The sequence below is a fragment of the Choloepus didactylus genome, chromosome 7, assembly GCF_015220235.1.
Source record: "Choloepus didactylus isolate mChoDid1 chromosome 7, mChoDid1.pri, whole genome shotgun sequence".
NCBI classification, from domain to species: Eukaryota; Metazoa; Chordata; class Mammalia; order Pilosa; family Megalonychidae; genus Choloepus; species Choloepus didactylus.
In genome coordinates, this window is record NC_051313.1 from 31,180,307 (window position 1) to 31,199,652 (window position 19,346).

General features: G+C 39.3%; 1 protein-coding gene across 1 annotated transcript in view; it reads right to left on the reverse strand.

Annotated features, from left to right (window-relative positions):
* The window catches only part of SLC35F1 (solute carrier family 35 member F1), a 469,647-nt gene that overhangs the window by 36,690 nt on the left and 413,611 nt on the right, over positions 1-19,346 (reverse strand). The window contains exons 4-6 of the mRNA XM_037844150.1: positions 11,874-12,033; positions 2,216-2,372; positions 239-291 (exon numbers count right to left, since the gene is read on the reverse strand). Of these exons, the coding sequence (XP_037700078.1) occupies positions 239-291; positions 2,216-2,372; positions 11,874-12,033 (370 nt within the window). The remainder of the gene's footprint in view (positions 1-238; positions 292-2,215; positions 2,373-11,873; positions 12,034-19,346) is intronic.

A 19,346-nucleotide genomic window follows, 5' to 3' on the forward strand; every position in this document is an offset into this window, starting at 1 on the left:
AATGGCATTTTGTCAGTGATAATGGGCAGAAGCTCAATTAGGAAACATTATGAATCACACAGTTCAGTCTCTTACAGTGTGCAGGAATTCCTAAAATGACAAGGGGCTTTCATTTTCTTTCTTTCCCTGCCATTCTTAAATCCCTTCATTGTTCGTGCCCCACTCCCACTGGCAGAGCTCTTCAAGCACTGTTCCCGGGTTCATGGAAGGCAGCATCTTAGGTGAGCAAACCTCTTACCTATTTGCCAGTCCCAGGGCACCTTTAACAGCTCCTTGTGCTCCATGATAGCTCTGCAAATTCAAAGAAAGTGACCTGATGAGCAAGACTACTATGTGCCTGACATCTTTTCCTTTAACTGAACAGATTTTTACAAATAATGAAGCAAGCCATTGAATTTTCAAAAGTAACCTTGGACCATGTGGAGGCAAGTCTAATTAGGCAGCCTGAGGTTCACCCCTGAAGTTCCTCTTTAGCTGTGCCCAGCAGGGGTGAGAGTGGACCAGTGGGCATAGCGGGCTCAAACCTTCCACCGTCTTTCTCTTGCAAACACTCTGCCTATAGCTTTTGTTTCTTCTTGTGTAGTTGCCTTCTAAAAAGTAAGCCATTGATTGCCAGCTTTGATGGATGGATTGTATCATATGTGGATATATCTCAATAAAACTGCTTTTAATAAAAAGTAAATGGCAAGGTTCAGAAAATTCCCATGCTTGCAGGTTTCATCAGTTTTCTGATGGAGCTTTCTGGAGAGCATTGGTTCTCAAACCTTAATGTACATAAGTTTTCTGGAGAGTTTGTTAAAACACAGCTTCCTGGGCCCCATCCCTAGAGATGTGGATTCATAGACCTGGTGGGGCCCATGGATTTGCATTTCTGACAAGTTCACAGGTGATGCCAGAGCTGCTCGTGTAAGAGGAGCATTTGAGAACCACTGCTCCAGAAGGGGACCAAGCAGGGAAGTTGGCACCAGTATGCCAACCTTACTTTGGCTCCAGTGTGCCCTCAAAGTCCCACTTGTCAAACACCCTTATGCTGCTTCCATTATTTGCACACCAGTGGTATAGTTCCCCAAAGGGCTCAGTCAGCTCTCATGGACTGTACCTGAAACAAATAAGTGCTAGCTCTCTGCATATAACTTTTGGTTGCAAGAATAATAGTCCATTGAATGAACCACACATCTACAAAATGTTGGTTATGAATAGTTGAATTAGGCAATTATTTTTCCTCTCACAAAGCTGAAGCACCAGATTTAGGAGCTTTAAAATGCCATTGCACTTACAAAATTAACTAAAATAAACCCTTTTCAGAAGTCTCCCATCTGCATTGTTTGTTATGGAGTTTTTCATTTGTATCTCAGGGTACTGAAATTTGGATGATTCTTAGAATTTGCAAAACATTTTCCATAAATAATTTCAGGCACTGAACCAATAATTACAAAGTACTTGCTTTGTAGAGGGAAATTTGATTATATCAGAATTAGTTGCTTTGTAGAAAGGAATTTAGTGAAATTAGACTAAAGGTTAATACTTTCATTCTTTACCCCTTACCTGAAACTAAAGTATCTGGTCTTTACTTATGGAAGGTTATGCTTTGTTTGACATTATTCTTACAATAAATTTGGAGGTACTAGTTAGTGGTGAATTTTATACACTTCAATGAAGAATTATTGCCAAACTGGGGCCTTTGACTTTTTGATGCTTACTGAGTGCATGCTGTATCTTCTACCTGTTTAAGGAAGATGGAAACTAATTTCCAGGAGATGCATTTGAAATACGTTTTACTTTTTGCAAATCCATGGACAATAAAAGAATGAAGTTATAAAATGGCAATTTTAAACTCTGTTTTCCCTATCAGCAGTTGTCACTGGTAAACAGAATTCCACTTTTCAGAAGGGTATTGAATCATGGCATTTGCTCTTAGTTTTTCTGGTTTCTAAGTAAGAGCCCTCTAGTTTGGGAGAATCAATGCACATCTAATGCTTTCTTTCAAATTATCTTCAAAATCCATGAAATGCTTTATAATAATTTATACTAAACTTATTTAGTTTGGAAGAAATTTACCAATAAAGATGCTTAATAAGACTCCAGTGTAGGAGGTTAGTGACAGTTTACAGCCTTGAATTTTACAAAATAAACTGACAAGCCATATCCCAAGGGAAAAAAATTAAGAATAAGTCCTAATAATTTCCAGTCTGAATTTCTTGTTATTTTTACTTACAATTGAATGCCACTGAAAAATGCCCCGAAGAGTCCAATCATACCCAGGAATTCCACTCGGCTCAGGGTTCGGATGATGTATTCTTCCCAGACATTAGAGATACCATAAAGCGTGGCTCCTCCTAAGACCAGAAGGTCCCCAACCAGCTTATTTTCCCCTGGGAACCAAAAAACAGAGGGAGCTTCATCAACATTTTCCTAACAAGAATCTAGCTTCCTTCAGCTATTCCTGACATGCTTATAGAAGTTCTATGATTTACCAACTGAGATTTAGTGAAGTTTTTTTTTTTATCTGTTCTTTAGATAGGTGCTGATATGAAACAATTGCCTCCATCTCCCCAGCTGGAAATTTTACTTAACTAGGGCAGGGACCAGTGTCCTTCAGACTGCATCCTTTCCACAAAGCTCAAAGTCTTCTGGACAGGTATGTGTCTGAATATATGCTAATACATGCACATGTTATACTGCTTCGGGGAACTTTCCACTTGGTGTGCATATGAAGGACAAACAGAATCTGTCTGAATTCCCACCGAAGAACAAGCAGGACCAGTCTGTATTCCCACTTCTGCTATACAGGAAGAGAAGCTGTAGCAGAGACAGTCAAGACTCTATTTCGATCACAGGCAAAATGTATACCTGCTTATAAAATGACAGTGAGAGGAATTATGGGTTAAGATTTTCAACTCCCCTAAAATAAGTAATGTAAGAATAAAAATATACATAATTCACTATCACATTAGTATTTTCCTTATGTCATATATGTTTGTGGTGGTTTGAAGCTGTATGCATCCCAGAAAAACATGTTCTTAAATTTAATGCCTTCCTCTGGGTGTGAACTCCTTGTAAGTGGGTTCCTTTTGATGAGGCTACTTCAGTTAAGAAGGTGTGGCCCACCTCAATCAGGATGGGCCCTAATCCTATTACTGGAGTCCTCTGTAGGCAGAGTGAAATCCAGACAGACAAAGAAATGCACAGGAAGTAAAAAGCTGAAATCAACGAAACCTGGAAGAGAATAGAGAGGCCAGGAGAGGTCACCATGTGCTTTGCCATGTGGCAAGCTAAGGACCAAGAATCACCAGCAGCCAGCCCCAGAATGCCACAAAGCATTGCTTTGATGATGCCTTGATTCGGAACTTGTTTTAGCCTCAAGGCCGTAAGCAAATAAATTCCCATTATTTAACCCATATTATGGAGTTTGCTTGAGCAGCCTAGTAAATGAAAACAATGTTTTAAACTCAATTTTGGTTAGTTTTAGTTACGTCCAATTTTTAATAAACACTTTGCCCAGATATTTTCTATAATTAGGTAAATTCTTCTCACTCCAGGAAGTGTGGAGCCAGTGAAGGAGGAGAGTGGGAATCAGCAGCTGGTGCAGCCTGCTGGTGGGCTCTGTGCCCAGGGGTCTCTGACTCTGTCATGGGGAGGCCAGTGGCCCTGGAGCTCAGCAGACATGCTGCTCTGGGACAGAAGAGGTGCAGGATGGGAAGGCTGTTATCTCCAGCACGATTCTAAGGGAGAGACTCACTCATCTCCTTGGATTCCCAAAACTGTAGCGCTGGATTCTCACTGTTCAGTTGGGAGCACTGAACATTTTCTAGGGAGTAACTTCATTTGAAAACACCTGGGCAGCGCTTGGGGAAAGGTCCCTTCATGTGTCTGTGGTCACCTTGGAAGATTATATATTTACTCTACATGGTGCCATGTTTTCTAAGGCAACTTTCCACTTCTTGATAAGTTTCAGAGATTGAGAAAGAGCACTTAAAAGGAAATGGTTTGCAGAAATTGCACTCAAGGGAAGGGAGCTGAGATTGAATCTGGCAGGGGTTGGGAGCTCTCCCAGGGTTCATGGGGCATTAGCCATCACTGCTCTGCAGATGAACTGAGAATTTGATGAGGCTCCGATGGGAAACCAAACCTGGAAGGGGGTCACTGGGTGCATCTTCTAGAGAAATTATGGTTGCTGTGTCAGTGTGTAATCTCTGGCAACCTGATTGATCTTTTTATGTGTCAACTATAAAATAATGACAAAACTTTTAATTTTAAGTAGTTCATTTTAGGAATGACCCATAAAATAAAATGTATCTTTAACTAAAATTATAAAATGATAATGAACATGATTCAGTCTCTGCATTCAGGAGACATTTCAGAATCTAGTGATGACATGGGATCATTATTATGGATATCAGTTATTGTTGTACTAGTGAAGTGTGGAAGTGTTCTTGATAGAATTTTTGGTTAATAAAACTAATGTTTTATGAATGGATTCAAGAAAGCTAAATTACAGTGAAATATTTCAGTAGGAATTGGAAGAGTATCAATCCGTCTTTTAAAAGTCCTAAAAAGAGGCCACATTGTTTAAGTGAATCATCTCACCAACCCCTTTTATTTCATACTCTTCATTTACAAAGTTCTGGACTATTCTGCTAACTGGCATTTGATTATGTAAGAAATCAGCTTACCAGCACCCTAAGTCTTCACCAGGGCAGTGCTAATTATTGATAATAATTGATAATAATAATACAATTTTTTTGTAACTTCAAGTTCAGAAGCATTTTCTAAATTAAGTGACAAAAGATTAAATATTAATTTATTATAATGCCACTGTTAAGTGTATTTGCCAATTTTCAAATAATTTTAAAGTTTCTATATCTACATATAGCAGGTATGTGAATTTACTTGATTAAATGTAATGAAATTAATCAGAACATAATTTTAACCAACCATACTAAAAATGAAACATTTGATATAATAAGTATTAGAAAGTACTAGGACTAATATTTCATATCTAAAATTTGTATTTAGTTAACTGGAAATTATAACAAATTACTCCATGTTTTTTGCATTGTTCATGCAGTAAATACTTGACTTGGTGATCCCAGTTTTTGTGTAACGTTCATGGGGAAAATGATACTCAGCAAGCCTGTCATTTATTTATGTATGAAACTACAATGAGCAATAATGTTTTGGGTAAATGGACACATTTGAAATTATAAGTGCATCCAACCCAACACCTTCCCTTTCCTCTAAATTTCACACCATCCATACTTATCTTATGGCACCCACCATACTGTTAACTTCCTGGTCTGCCCTCCACCCCAATTCCTCTTACAAAGTAAGGTTGGAGGGTGTGGACTGTGACTTACTCAGTTTTATATTCCATGTGGTGCCTAGCAAGGATCCTGGCATATTGCAAGCTCTCAATAAATGCCTAATTGAATTAAGCTGATTGAAAAGGTCTTAATCCATCTGTTCTAGTTTGCTAATGCTGCCAGAATGCAAAACACCACAAATGGATTGGCTTTTATAAAACGGGATTTATTTGGTTACACAGTTACAGTCTTAAGGCCATAAAGTATCCAAGGTAACACATCAGCAATCGGGTACCTTCACTGGAGGATGGCCGATGATGTCTGGAAAACCTCTGTTAGCTGGGAAGGCACGTGGCTGGCATCTGCCCCAGAATTCTGCTTTCAGAATGGCTTTCTCCCAGGACATTCCTCTCTAGGCTGCAGTTCCTCAAAAATGTCACTCTTAGGTGCTCTTGGGGTGTTTTTCTTCTCTTAGCTTCTCCAGAGCAAAAGTCTGCTTTCAATGGCCATCTTCAAACTGTCTCTCATCTGCAGCTCCTCTCTTCTCAGCTCCTGTGTGTTCTTCAAAGTGTCCCTCTTGGCTGTAGCTCCTCTTCAAAATGTCACTCACAGCTGCACTGAATTCCTTCTGTTTGTCAGCTTATTTATATGGCTCCAGTGATTTAATTTAGACCCACCCTGAATGGGTGGAATAACACCTCCATGGAAATTATCCAATCAGAGTCATCACCCACAGTTGGGTGGGGCGCATCTCCACAGAAACACTCAGAGAATTACAATCTAATCAACACTGATACATCTGCCCACACAAGATTACATCAAAGATAATGGCGTTTTGGGGGGACTTAATGCATTCAAACCGGCACAGCATCCTATGGCAAAGGTTTTGAGTGGCAACATCCTTCATTTCAGGCAGACTTGGGTTCTAATCTTAAAATGGGGTTACTGTGATAATAAAATGAAATGATACATGTAAAATGCTTAGCATAGTATCTGGCACTTAGAAAGTGCCCAGTAAATGGTGGTTACAATGAGTGAACTAACCAATCCCTAGAAATAACTTGTCACTTTGGGTTGGGCATTCCTCCTTTTGGATTGCTCCAGGATTCTAATAAACCCACTCATAATTGCTTTCTAAGAATTGGCTTTCTTGTTAAATTTTTGTTCAAGAGCTGGAAAAGTCATGATTGGAGGGACATTTGAGTATGTGTGGTGGTGGTGGGAGGAGAAGAGGGAAGGTTGTTTAAAATCACTACCCATCACCAGCTTAAGAAATAAATGCTGAATATTCACCATTGTGGATATTATTGACAGACTGTTGAGAGACAAACTATTAGTACAATTCATGAAAAGGTACCCCTTCCACTGAGTACATTTGAGTCTCAAATAGGCTGACCAACTGTTCTAGTTTGCCCAGGGCTGTTTTGATTTTAGCAGTGAAAGTCCTGAGTCTGGGGAAACTTCTGAATTTTGGGTAATACCGGACAGTTGTTCACCTAATTTACCATAATCAAATAACTGTACATTTCTTAGGAGAGTCACAATTACAGAAAAACAAGGATCAAGTAGATTATCAGAAAGAACACTGGCTAGATTTTACATCTAGGCCATCCCATTTAGTAACGATGTGCCCTTGCATAAGTCATTTATCTTCTCTGACCTTTGATTTCTTCGAGTGCAAAAATGAGAATAAAATATTTTCTTTGTGTAGTTAGGAAAATTAAATGAGATAATGTATGTGAAAGTACTTGATACTAGTGTGGGGTACTCAATAAAAAAAAATGTCACTTTTACTTGATTCTGTTTAATTATCTAGATCCTGGCAAACGTTTCCTTTGAAATAAATGTAAAATGTCTAATAATAAGAAAAACTTTTGTTATAAGCATTTCACGTCTTTGATGAATGAACCATGAGACTCAATAAATACATTATGGTAGAAAAAGGATATTTTGAAAAGCAAGAAATACTTTTTATAATAAGCTATTTTAATGGAGTTCTATCTTAATCCTATAACTTTCTAACCTTCCTTTTTATATCGATAAGTTTTCCCAGGAAAGGAGAAATGGCATGGAGATGTACCTCTCTGGCCTTACAAAGTCATTTTTTATACACTCTAACATCTATAATAGTCTCAGGAGCCACTTTTATCACATTTTTCTCCCCAACATCAGTAAATGCAGAAATGAACTTTCAGAGGAGCCTGTAATGCTAATATACAGCTAAGATGGCAAAGAGAGAAAATACATATATTAGGTACACTGGTTTTTACTAACAAACTTGAAAAGACATCTCCTTTGTACCTTTGACATGCATAAAATTGGAACCTAAGTGTAGCTTGTGTCCTTCCCTTTTTGTACACCACTCCACAGGCTCTCAAGCAGATTACTCCCTTATACCTACTTCTGTCTACAGTGGCTGAACTTACTGGTAAAATTTTCATCCAAAGCAATATTCCTGGAACATCATTCTGTGCCTTGACACTTAAATCTTGTATTTGGATTGTCTGGTGTCATCTAAAAAGTTTCCTTTGGTAAGGCTTAAATCAAAATGAGGAATTTCTGGATAGCTGATGAAGAAATATGCTAACAATGAAGAATTAAAACAGTGTGTTTAATTATGTTAAGGTCAAAATAACTTTGAACAGGCTGATATCAATGTGCTTGAGGACAAAATATTCAAAACTCCAAGCTAAGTTGAACTATGGATCAAACAATATAAAAGGGATCAAGTCAGCATTCTATTTTCCTGTGAAATCTCTTGATCTAGGGATGACAATTTATCTTGGGCTGAATGTCTGATTAAAGTTCAGGTGAGTGTCTGAAGTATTTTTGAAAAGTTTTATGTCCCTGGCTAGTTAATCCAATTGAATCAACTCTACCACAAGGCAAAAACAAATGGAATATATTTGATAATGATGAATAAAAATTTTAGGATTAAATTGACCTCAAAACCAGTGTGTGTGTGTGTTTTCTTTTTAAAACATTTTAATAATAACTTAAATTGCTGGCTAATTTAATGTTTTGTAGAGGGAAATCTGAGTCCAATCCCATACAATTTTTTGAATAATGAGCCTTTGGATGCTGTATTTTGGCTGGCCTTAGAATATAATCACCACGTACTTTGGCACTGAAGGTGCTCCACAACAATAAAAATTAATTCTGTTAAATACTAGTACTTCACAGTCAATAATGCAATGTTGCTGCGTATCTTAAACACATTCACATGAATAGATAAAAAACCACTCTGGTATGTTTTAGCCACATCTACATTGTTTTTTTTTTAAATGATGCCTTTGAAAGGCCCTCAAATGACTGACTTTCTTTTTCTTAAAGAGCACTCTTTTCTAATATCTCATTTGAAAGAAACTTTTTTTTAACAAGATTAGTGAATACAATCTAGTGAAGTCAACTCAAGCTAGCTTAACATTCCAGGCTTACACGTTCAGATTTATCAGGACAACTGTCTTTACTCTGTAAACTACAAGAAGATCTCCAGGGTGAATGACTGGAGTCATAATTATTGAAAGCATAATTTTCATAAATAAGGGGACATGCTTCTATTTAGTTTGTGTTTATATGGTGAGAGCAAAGGGAGAAAGCATAAGTAAATTGTGACATCAGAACAACTGGTCACATTGCATAAGACAAAAACACAGTCTGATTGATCCAAAGAGATTATCCCTATCAGAGTCACTATATGTACAGAGCATAAAATTGGCCTTTTCTTATGAAGTCTATTGATACCCATGGAAACACCATTTCATAGAAGAAAATTTGGGAAATGTTGGCATATGTTTTAGTCCATTTATTGGGGTGGGGACTGATTATTGATTATGCAGTGTAGACTGCGGTTTGTGAGGGCCGAGGCATCTCAGCAACATGGAAGCGGGAAGGAGACCTGGTCTAGTGGCTGGAAGCTTGGGTTCTAGTTCCTGCTCTGTCAACTTGGTGAACTTGGACAAGTCACTTGTCTGGTCTGGGTCTTATTGTTCTCGTGTGTCAAAGAAAAAAGGGGCTGAACAAAGTCTCTTTCAGCAACAAAACTGGTAACAAAAGAATAACTTAAGCGCCACTTAATGTAAAATGACATTCATTTTGGGTACTTCACATGACCTACTCTCAGAAGAGAAATGCCCCAGTTATATCTAATTCCCTAGAAGAAGGGACAATTCCAAGAACTATAGAAATGCACTTCCTATCTCATTCCTGATGTTAACAAAGTGGGGCATTTTAATTTTATTTTAAATTTATTTATTTATTTTTATTAGAGAAATTGTAGATTTACAGAAAAATCATGGAGGAAGATATAGAGTTTCCATATTAAGCCCTACCCCACACAGTTTTCCCTATTATTGATATTTTGCATTAGTATGGTACCTATGTTACAACTGATGAGACAATGTTCATATGATTATACCATTAACTGTAGTCTATAGTTCACTGTTTGTGTTTTACAGTCCTACGGTTTTTTAAAACCATACTGTAACATACGTATATATATATACACATACACATATATATATCCTAAAATTTCCCCTTTAACTACATTCAAATATGTAATTCAGCGGTGCTAATTACAATATTGTGCTACCATCAGCACTCTGCATTACCAAAACTTTTCCATCACCCCACACTCTGTACCAATTAAGCATTAACTCCCCATTCCCTACCCCCAACCTAGTCTCTGATAGCCTATATTCTAGATTCTAACTTTATGAGTTTGCTTATTCTAATAATTTCATATCAGCGAGATCATACAATAATTGTCCTTTTGTATCTGGGTAATTTTGCTCAATATGGTGTCTTCAGTGTTCACCCACATAGTTACAAGTATTAGAACTTAATTTCTTCACAGTTGAACAACATTCCATATGTAATGTACATATTACATTTTACTTACGCATTCCTCTGTGGATAGGCACTTGGGTTGCTTCCATCTTTTGGCAATTTTGAATAATGCCTCTATGGTCACTGGTTTGCAATGTTTGAGTCCTTGCTTTAGATTCTTTTGGGTAGACACCCAGAAGAGGGATTGCTGGATCATATGGTAATTCCATACTTAACTTTCTGAGGAAGTGCCAAGCTGTTTCCCATAGGTGCATTTTACATTTCCACCAAAAATGGACACGTTCGTATATCTCCACACCCTCTCCAACACTTGTAAGTTTTCTTTTTTATTTTTTTAAATAGTAGCCATTCTAGGGGGTGTTAAATAGTATATCATTGTGGTTTTGGGGGACCATTTTTTTTCTGTCCCAAAAGACCTTTGGTAGCATCAAAATTTTGATACATTTAAAGTTATTCATTTTTATTTTTAATTGTTGCAATTCTTTAAAAAGGCTCCTCTAGAAACCATGCTGATCTAGGCTTCCCGTAGCAGATTCATGGTAATTTGTAAGTTAGTCTTGAAGCTTTACCTTGTGATGAACTAGCTGCCTATTGATACTAGTAACCGCTTCCCAAAACAAGCAAACAAACAAACAAACAAACAAAAAAACACACACGGAAAGACTGAATTTAGCTTTCCCTCATAAAAATATTGAGCATTCCTAATCTGGCGTCCAAATGTTAAAAATTCACTGTTAAACCTACATATGGACCTTCACTCAATATTTTGAAATCTCAATCTTTCCCTGGCTTGATATCAGCCTGGCGGGAGGTGGGGGGCAGGCCTCCGTAGTTCATGAGTAAACTGACCCATGGCCATTATCACTAACCACCAGGTTGGCGCTGGTCTCCAACAATCTTCCAAGTGGGCCCTGACACTCAGTTATAAACACTGGATGTTTTGAATTCATGTAGAAGGGGCATAAAATCTGTATTTTGCTTCCTTTGTTCACTCGAGAAACATGTATTAAACACCTACTGGGTGCCACCATTAGGGGGTGTGCCGTTTTGGATGTATTGTGTCCCCCAAAATGCCATGTTCTTTGATGCAGTCTTGTGGGGCCAGGCATATTACTATTGATTAGGTTGGAATCCTTTGATTGAGTGTTTCCGTGGAGATGTGACTTAATCAACTGTGAGTGAAATATTTGACTGGATGATTTCCATGGAGATGTTACCCTGCCCGTGTTAACTGGATCACTGGAGTCGTATAAAAGAGCTCACAGACAGAGGACCAGAGGAGCTGCAGCTGAGAGATGCATTTTGAAGATGGCTGGTGGCTGGAAGCTGACACTGACATTTTGGAGAACACTATTTTGAAATGCAACCTGGAAGCAACCAGACACCAGCCACATGCCTTCTGAGCTAACGGAGGTTTTTGGACGCCATTGGCCATCCTCCAGTGAAGGTACCCTGTTGATGCATTACCTTGGACACTTCATGGCCTTAAGACTGTAACTGTGTAACCAAATAAACCCCCTTTATAAAAGTCAATCCATTTCTGGTATTTTACCTTAAGAACAGCATTAGGAAACCAAACGGGGTGAGGGAGAAAACATGACAAAAACACAGATGCTGGGAAAACCAGGTTGCTTATGTCCTTGTTTCTACTCGACCATGAACATTCCCTACTTGCCTTGCCCTCACAGGCAGAAAGTAACCTGTGAACACCCAGAGACTCACCTGCTCCCTGATGCCTCCCCACAAGCACATCGGCCCCCGCCATGCAGCCCATTCCAAGGATGCAGACGACAATGCCGACGAAGTGCACAGCCTTGTACCGGATCAGCAGGAAGAACCAGGAGAGCAAAATCACCACTGGGATCACAAAGCAGTCCAGGAGCTGTTGGGAAGAAGGTGGATAAACAATAGGAGGCTCAGGAGGGTAGTATGCCATGAGAAAAATAATGTAGCTCTGTAGAAAAGGTTATATGTTCCCCTGAACCTGCAATTTTTGTTTAGACCCAGAATGGTTGCAGTTAAAGCCAACTCTCTGAAACAAGCACAAATTAATCTTACTTTTTCATTTAACTGCAAACTTCTTCCAAGCTTTGAGGGAAAGAGGTGAAGGCTAGTCGATAAGGCAGCTGGGGGCCAAGATTCTACTGCCCCTGCTGTGTCTGGGGCAGCGTGGCCTCTCATCTTCCTCAAAGCTGCACCAGGGCCCACCGGAAGACATGAGGCATGGCGAGAACACGCAGATCTGAGCACAGGAGGTGAGGGTGCAGAGGTCTTTATAAATTATTAGAATTTAGCCAAAAGAACATCTCAAAGTTAAACTTAGTGTCTCCCAGACAACCATCTCCCTACCACCAGTAAAAGTTACTTTAATCTGTCCTTGAAGTTTCACTCTTAAAAGAAAAAAAAGATTGCTCTAAATATAAATATAATAGCCTCAGAAGTTTAAAAGTACTTCAGAAAGACTGTTGTAATGAAGAGTAAAAAAAAAGAGATAGAGCACATAAAAATTACTTTGATTTCATGTCTTACATATTTTGCACAAATTGTGAGATTTCATCTGACCAATGGAAGCCCCAAGAGTTGGTAGAAAGTTGGTGGAGAGTTCGCTCCATCACACCAGTTATGTTGTGAGATATGTGGTGAAATGAGAAGCACCTGGTGCCAGGAGTTTCAGAAGACCTGAATTTTAGTTGTAGATCCCCACTTGAAGTATGTGACCTTTGGCAAAGCACAAACTCATGAAGCCTCAAATTCCGCAAAGCTCAGAGATGATGCATGTAAGTGCTTTGTAAACTACAAGGTCCTCAAAGCCTATCTTCCAAACAGATGGTCTGGGCTCCATGGAACTGGAACTCTATTCAGTCTCTATAACACCCTGGTAAGATGCAGTGAGCTTTGTGTCCCCACTAGATAAACTGGATGTTCCACAGGACTCAAACTCCACGTAGCAAATGAAAAACTCAGGATCTTGTCCCACTGCCCCATATAACTCCTCCTCTAGAATCCTAAACAAGTGGCACCTACGACAAGCAGCCAACCATAGGGCAGTGATCCCTGATACTCTGTCACCCTCACTGTCGATGGCCTAGTGATCAAAAGTTCTGCCAACTGCATCTTCCAAGTGTCTCTCAAATCTACTCACCCCACCCTCACCCACTTCCGTCACCTATACTGGGGCTGCCTTCCTCTTCTACCTGGAATATGCTGTTCTTCCTGCCTGGTGCTTTCACTGCATCCTACCTCCTCCTGAAGGCCTGCACTTCACATCTGCCACCTCAGGAAAGCTGCTCTGGCCTCATCAAGCAAGTCCTGATTGATGCTTTCCTTGTATCCTGCACTTCTTTGTAGTGCCAATTGCAATAGTCCTTAACTATGGAATTACTGGCATAATGTCTGATTTCCCCACAGTATCTGCAAGTCTACGAGGGCAGGATTGTATTCCCAATACCCAGAACATGCCTGACGCACGTGAAATGTCCAGTATACAGTGACTGAACAAATAGATACTAGATTTTTAATGATCAGAAATATCAAAATGGAGTCTCCAAGATTCATCAAAGGCTGAATACTGTTTGTATATTCTCAAAGCATCCCTGAAAGGCTGAGTGGCCTTTTGGCACTCTAAAGAGCATTCAGAGTCCCTCTATCTTTGGAGCTTTTGTGACCTGTGCAGACAATCATGTTTCTCTGTGCACTGGTTTTCTTCTCCTTGCAAAAATGGGACAATCAGAATATTAAGCTCTCCCAGGGTTGCTGTGAGATGAAAAGGTGATGCAGGGGATGTGAATGCTAAGTAGCACTGGGATGGCAGGGGCTGATCCGAGAAGTCACAGCATTCCTGGAGGGGCTATGTGTAGAGGGTGGCATTGCAGATAGCATTGTACTACAGCACATAGTTGCCCACTGCACAGTTAATTAGCAAGTTAATAGTGAATGATCTTGTTGATGCAGTAATCTGCTCTAAGGCAGGTTTTACAACGTGTCACAAATGCTATCTAAACATATTAGGAAATTTCAGTTTGCCAGTGATAACTGTTCACTGGGCATAAAACAGTAGGCATTCTGTCTTAAAAATGGAAAATGATGGAATCAGTAGTTGAAATATTTATCTACATGCTCCACAACAGGGATTGCATTATCTGGCTGGAGATCCTGGGTCAGTGTTGCTGAAGGCCTCCAATCCTGGATTACTGAGAGCAAACCAGGCTATCATCCAATCTTTGGGGAGGGCTGAAGTGAGCCTCTTTGTTTCTCACATCATTAGAAATTTGAAAGCCTTGATGAGCCTGCGATCTATTCCCTTAATGGACTGAGTTGCAAAATCTTTTCAGATGGTGTTGGTCAAGAAGACTTTTAGAAAGAAGAGAAGGGGAAAGAAGGATACAATCCAAGACAGGGTTTCTGCAACACTGAAACTTGGGAAGCCTGGGACTGGGCGAATAGTAGGGCTCAATAATTGGTGGCAGAATGCATTAATGAATGGCCAGGCTCTTGGGATCACTGACTGTCAGGAGGGACATTAGACATCATCAAGGTGTCACTGGCAATTTGGGTGGGATGATTCTTCATTTTGCAAGACTGTTTCTTGCTGTCTGCAGAATATTTAACATTCTTGGGCTCTGACCACTAAAGAAATGCTCCTATACATTTACAAATGTCCCTGGGGGGTGAGTAACTCCCCAGTTTAGAAACACTACAACCCCTTCATTTAAAGTTGGAGGACTGAGAAGTCCGAAAAAGTGAAGTGATGTGCTCAAAGCCATCCAAATTGTTGGTATCAGCAGCTGTTCTGTCATAATGATTTTTTTTAAAACAATATTTTAATGAAGGTCAATGACAAATATTTAGTTGCTATAACTGGAGATCTCAACACTGCATCTGTAACTACAGAAAAGAAACCATTTAGTGGCTGCTGTTAGTAAATAGGCTATTATTTTCTAGTAATTTTTGCCTCCAGCCTTTCCTCTGTGGTCCTATAGCATAAAACAAACAGACAAAATAATTTTTTCAGTAGTTTCTGGTAGCTTAAATCCTTAGCAAAGTCGTGGTTAGAGTAATAGAAGAGAGAAGCATTATAATAGAATCCTATGACTGAGTGTTAAAAAAAAGAAAAATCCCCACCTCTAAATCTGTCATTAATGTGTTGACTAGATTGAATTTTCTTTGCATGTATTTATCTATCTAAAAAAGAAATTATAAAGTATCTATATAAACATACACAAATGAAAATTATTTCATAATCATGTTATGCTCTGAAAAGTTTCAAAGAACAGTGAGAACTCTTTCAGAAGGAATATGTTCATTACCCTTTAGATTTACATAGCATCTTTTGTCATCAGGATTTACAGTAATTTCACTCTTCTTATGTCATTAATCCTCAGGCAATACCTGCTAGAAAGGTGTCCCATCCCAAGGAATCTAATTTTATTGGTAGAGACGCTGAGGCACACAACGGCTTGGGCAAATTCTCTAAAGTCCTGGTGATAATGCAAGGATTATTATTATTTAAGCCTGGAAGTTTTAAATAGGATTTATAGAAGTTTGCTTTAAGTTTTTATTTATAGTTGGCAAAGCACTTATTTTACTTAAATCCTCATAAGGACCCTTTATGGGAGGCCTGACTATATTGAGTTTATAGATAAGGAAGCTGAGGTCCAGGGGTAAAGCAAGTTAGAGTCAGAGTTGGAGCTGAAATAAGTCTCTGGACTTCTAGATTGGAGCTCAAGAGCATCTTTCAGAAGTTACCTAAATTAAAAAAAACATCTGTGCTGACATTGTTTTTAGGTCAACAGACGAGAGTCAACATTAAGTAACATTAAAGTTGTGTGTGTGTGTGGTTTTTTTTTTTTACTATGTTGGAGGATCACAGCTTTATTTACCTTTGTTTTTTTCCCTCTCCCTTCTCTCCTTTTCTCTTTTCAGCTTCAGCCAATCTGTTAACACTGGGTCTTTCCCACAGTCTATAATTACACTTGAGTATGTGCACCCCCACCCCCAACCTCCACCTCCCCCTAATATCATCAAGCTTCTCTTTTCAGTGCTGCCACTATCATTCATTTGCCAGTGCTCCCCAGACCTTGGCAACCTGTGCTCACTCAGGATCCCTCACCCCCACCCTACCATGGTCCCTGCACTTTCCTGGTAGTGACAGTCTCATGGAGATGGCACATTTTCTGTGTGTCAGTGAAATCTGCATTCACAGCCTACCAAGCTTCATTACATGTTGTGCCCTCCCCCCCTTCCCCCGCCCCAGGTGTATCCCGGCATTGCAGAATGTTTTCCAAGTCTGGTCCACATGGGCTCCTAACTCTAAATCTAGGATTCATTAGGAACCCCATCAGGAGCCTAAAGCCTAAAGCAGGGCAAACGCTAGGAACCCCCAGGCCCAGTGGGGGGAGGTGGGAAGGGTAGGAAAAGCAGAGACTCCACTGGGTGGGCGGGGTTCCTGCCTCGCCCCTGCCCATGTGCGGCACCAGGCGCTATAGGCCTCGGGGGGGCTCCAGGTGGAAGCTCCCATATCCACGGGACCCTTACTCTTTGCTCTCTTTCTCTGTTTTTTCTTCTCCGGCCAAGCCCCTTCCGATGGGCTCTGCCAGGGACCTCTCTCTCAGCCGGATAGTGCAGCGCGGCACCCCAACTCTGCGGGCACCCCAGGGCTCGGTGGGCAGAAATGCCTGCACGCACCTGCCCAGCAACGCTCTCGCCTGTGGCCTGTTGCTCTGACCCCACCCTCCTCAATGGTGGGGAACTATTTTTAGTGCTTATTCTCCAGGAACTTCAGTTATAAAGTATTTCTGTGCACCAGGAGCGTTGAGCCCTGCTCAGTGATTTGTGTCTTCGTCCATAAGCTGTAAGCGCTGGAGGGCAGGAACGATTTTACCTGCCTTATCACAAAGCCCGGCTGTGCCCACATAAAGGAGTCTCGCAACAAAAATGTGATAAATAAATGAATGTTGTGTCGCCTGGCAGGATTATGAATTCCCTGACGCTACAGAAGGTGTCTCATTCATCTGTATGTTCCTTCACTGTCTCTGCACCGTCTCTAGGATTTAGCAGATGTGGGATAAATGTTAGCGTAATGAAAGAACGTGCCCCACCTCTCCCCCACCCGGGGTTTATTCATTCTCTAATTTTGCATCTCCCATGACTACCATTCTGCTAATTTTATTTACCATTTCTTGTACAAAATGTGGCTTTTATCACTTCAACTGCAGTTGCAGACTTTATCACTACCAGTGACTTTCAGAGTTTTACCATTAAAGTTATACCCACAAAGACATTATAGAGATATAGACACATCAACGAAATATACTCACAGAAAAAGGCCCCCAGGGGGTTTGGTTGGTTGAGAGCTAACTGGCACTTGCTTGATTATAATGACCTTTTTTTTTTTTTTTTACTTACACAGAATTTCATTGCACAGTCACCATCACGGAATTATAAGGTTGTTACAGTTAGATGCAGTTGTGCTATATGACCCTCAAAATTGATACTCAGTGATTAAATAAAGAAAATAATATAATTCCTGTCCCTATGACATATCTCATGACCACACAAAGCCCAACAACCTCACCTCAGTATCACACTTGGCATTGCATTCCTCTCTGTCTCTGTCTGGCATTGCCAGCAAAACATCTATACCATAGGGCTCCTCTGGTCCTGGCTGGTGAAGGAATTCAGTTCTACTAGACTTATTCTGAGTCATAATAATGTGCTTATTGCAAAATGGCCCATGGTCTCCCATGGGACTTGGTCTTGTTGAAGATTCATCAGCATACAGAAACCCCTTTATTCAAAACAACACTCTTTAGCTAAATATGTATATCTATGTATGCACACACATATGCTTATATTCAACACATTCTACAAATTCAAAAAGTACAGAAAAGTTTAATGAAGAAAACAAAAATCATTCATCATCACAGCAACCTGAAGTAATTACTGATAAGATTTTGATGTATTTCCTACCAGTTTGGAAAAAAGAAATTGAAATCACACTTTAAAAATAAGAGCACACAGTAGATCATTACCTCTTGTTTTTTTTTTTTTTTTTTTAATTTAACCTGAACCTCTACTATAAATACTTTATTATACTATTTGATTTAGCTCAAATTTTTTTATTGAGATATAATTCAAGTACCATAAAATTCACCCTTTAAAGGTGTATAATTAAGTGGTTTTTAATATATTCATAGAGTTGTGCAGCCATCACCACATCTAACTTCAGAACATTTTCATGATCTCAAAAATAAACTCCATACCTGTTAGCAGTCACTCCGTATTCCCCATTCCCTGCAGCTCCTGATGACAGCTAACCTACTTTCTGTCTTTAGAGATTTGCCTATTCTGGGTATTTCAAATAAATGGAATCACACAATATGTGTCCTTTCATGTCTGGCTTCTTTCACTTAGCATAATGTTTTTAAGCTTCATCTATATTGTAGCACGTCAGTACTTCATTCCTTTTTATTGCTGAATGATATTCTACTATATGGATATACCATATTTTACTTACCTATTCTTTAGTTGATTGACATTTGGCTTGTTTCCACTTTGGCTATTGTGAATAATCCTGCAAGGAACACATACAAACAAGCTTTTGTGGGGATGTATGTATTTATTTCTCTTGGGTAGATACTGAGAAGTGGAATTGTTGGGTCTTATAGTAACTCTATGTTTAACATTTGAGGAACTGCCAAACTGTTTTTCCAAAGTGGTTGGACTATATCACAATCCTGCTAGCAATGTTAGGGGGTTTTACTTTCTCCACATCCTTGCTGACACTTTTTATTATCTTTCTTTTTAGTTCTAGCCATCCTAGTGGGTATAAAGTGTTGATTTGCATTTTCCTAATGACTAATGATGTTTAGTGTCTTTTAATATGCTTACTGGTCATTTTTATATCTTCCTTGGAGAAATGACTATTCGAATCTTTTGCCCATTTTCAATTGGGTTATTTGCCAATATTTGTTTTTATAAAGTACTATTTTAAATCATTTTTCTATTTTTTGAACACTATTGTTTGTTCCCAGCTCTTCTTAAATATAAATGATGTTTCAAAGAACATGCTGGTATATAACGTTTGCCTATATCTCTGGATTTTTCCTTAGGATAGATTCCAAGTCAAGATATGACAGCTATTCTCATCTGTGTTTTCTTCCATTTGAAATTTACAGTCATGTTTTTCAAAGTCTT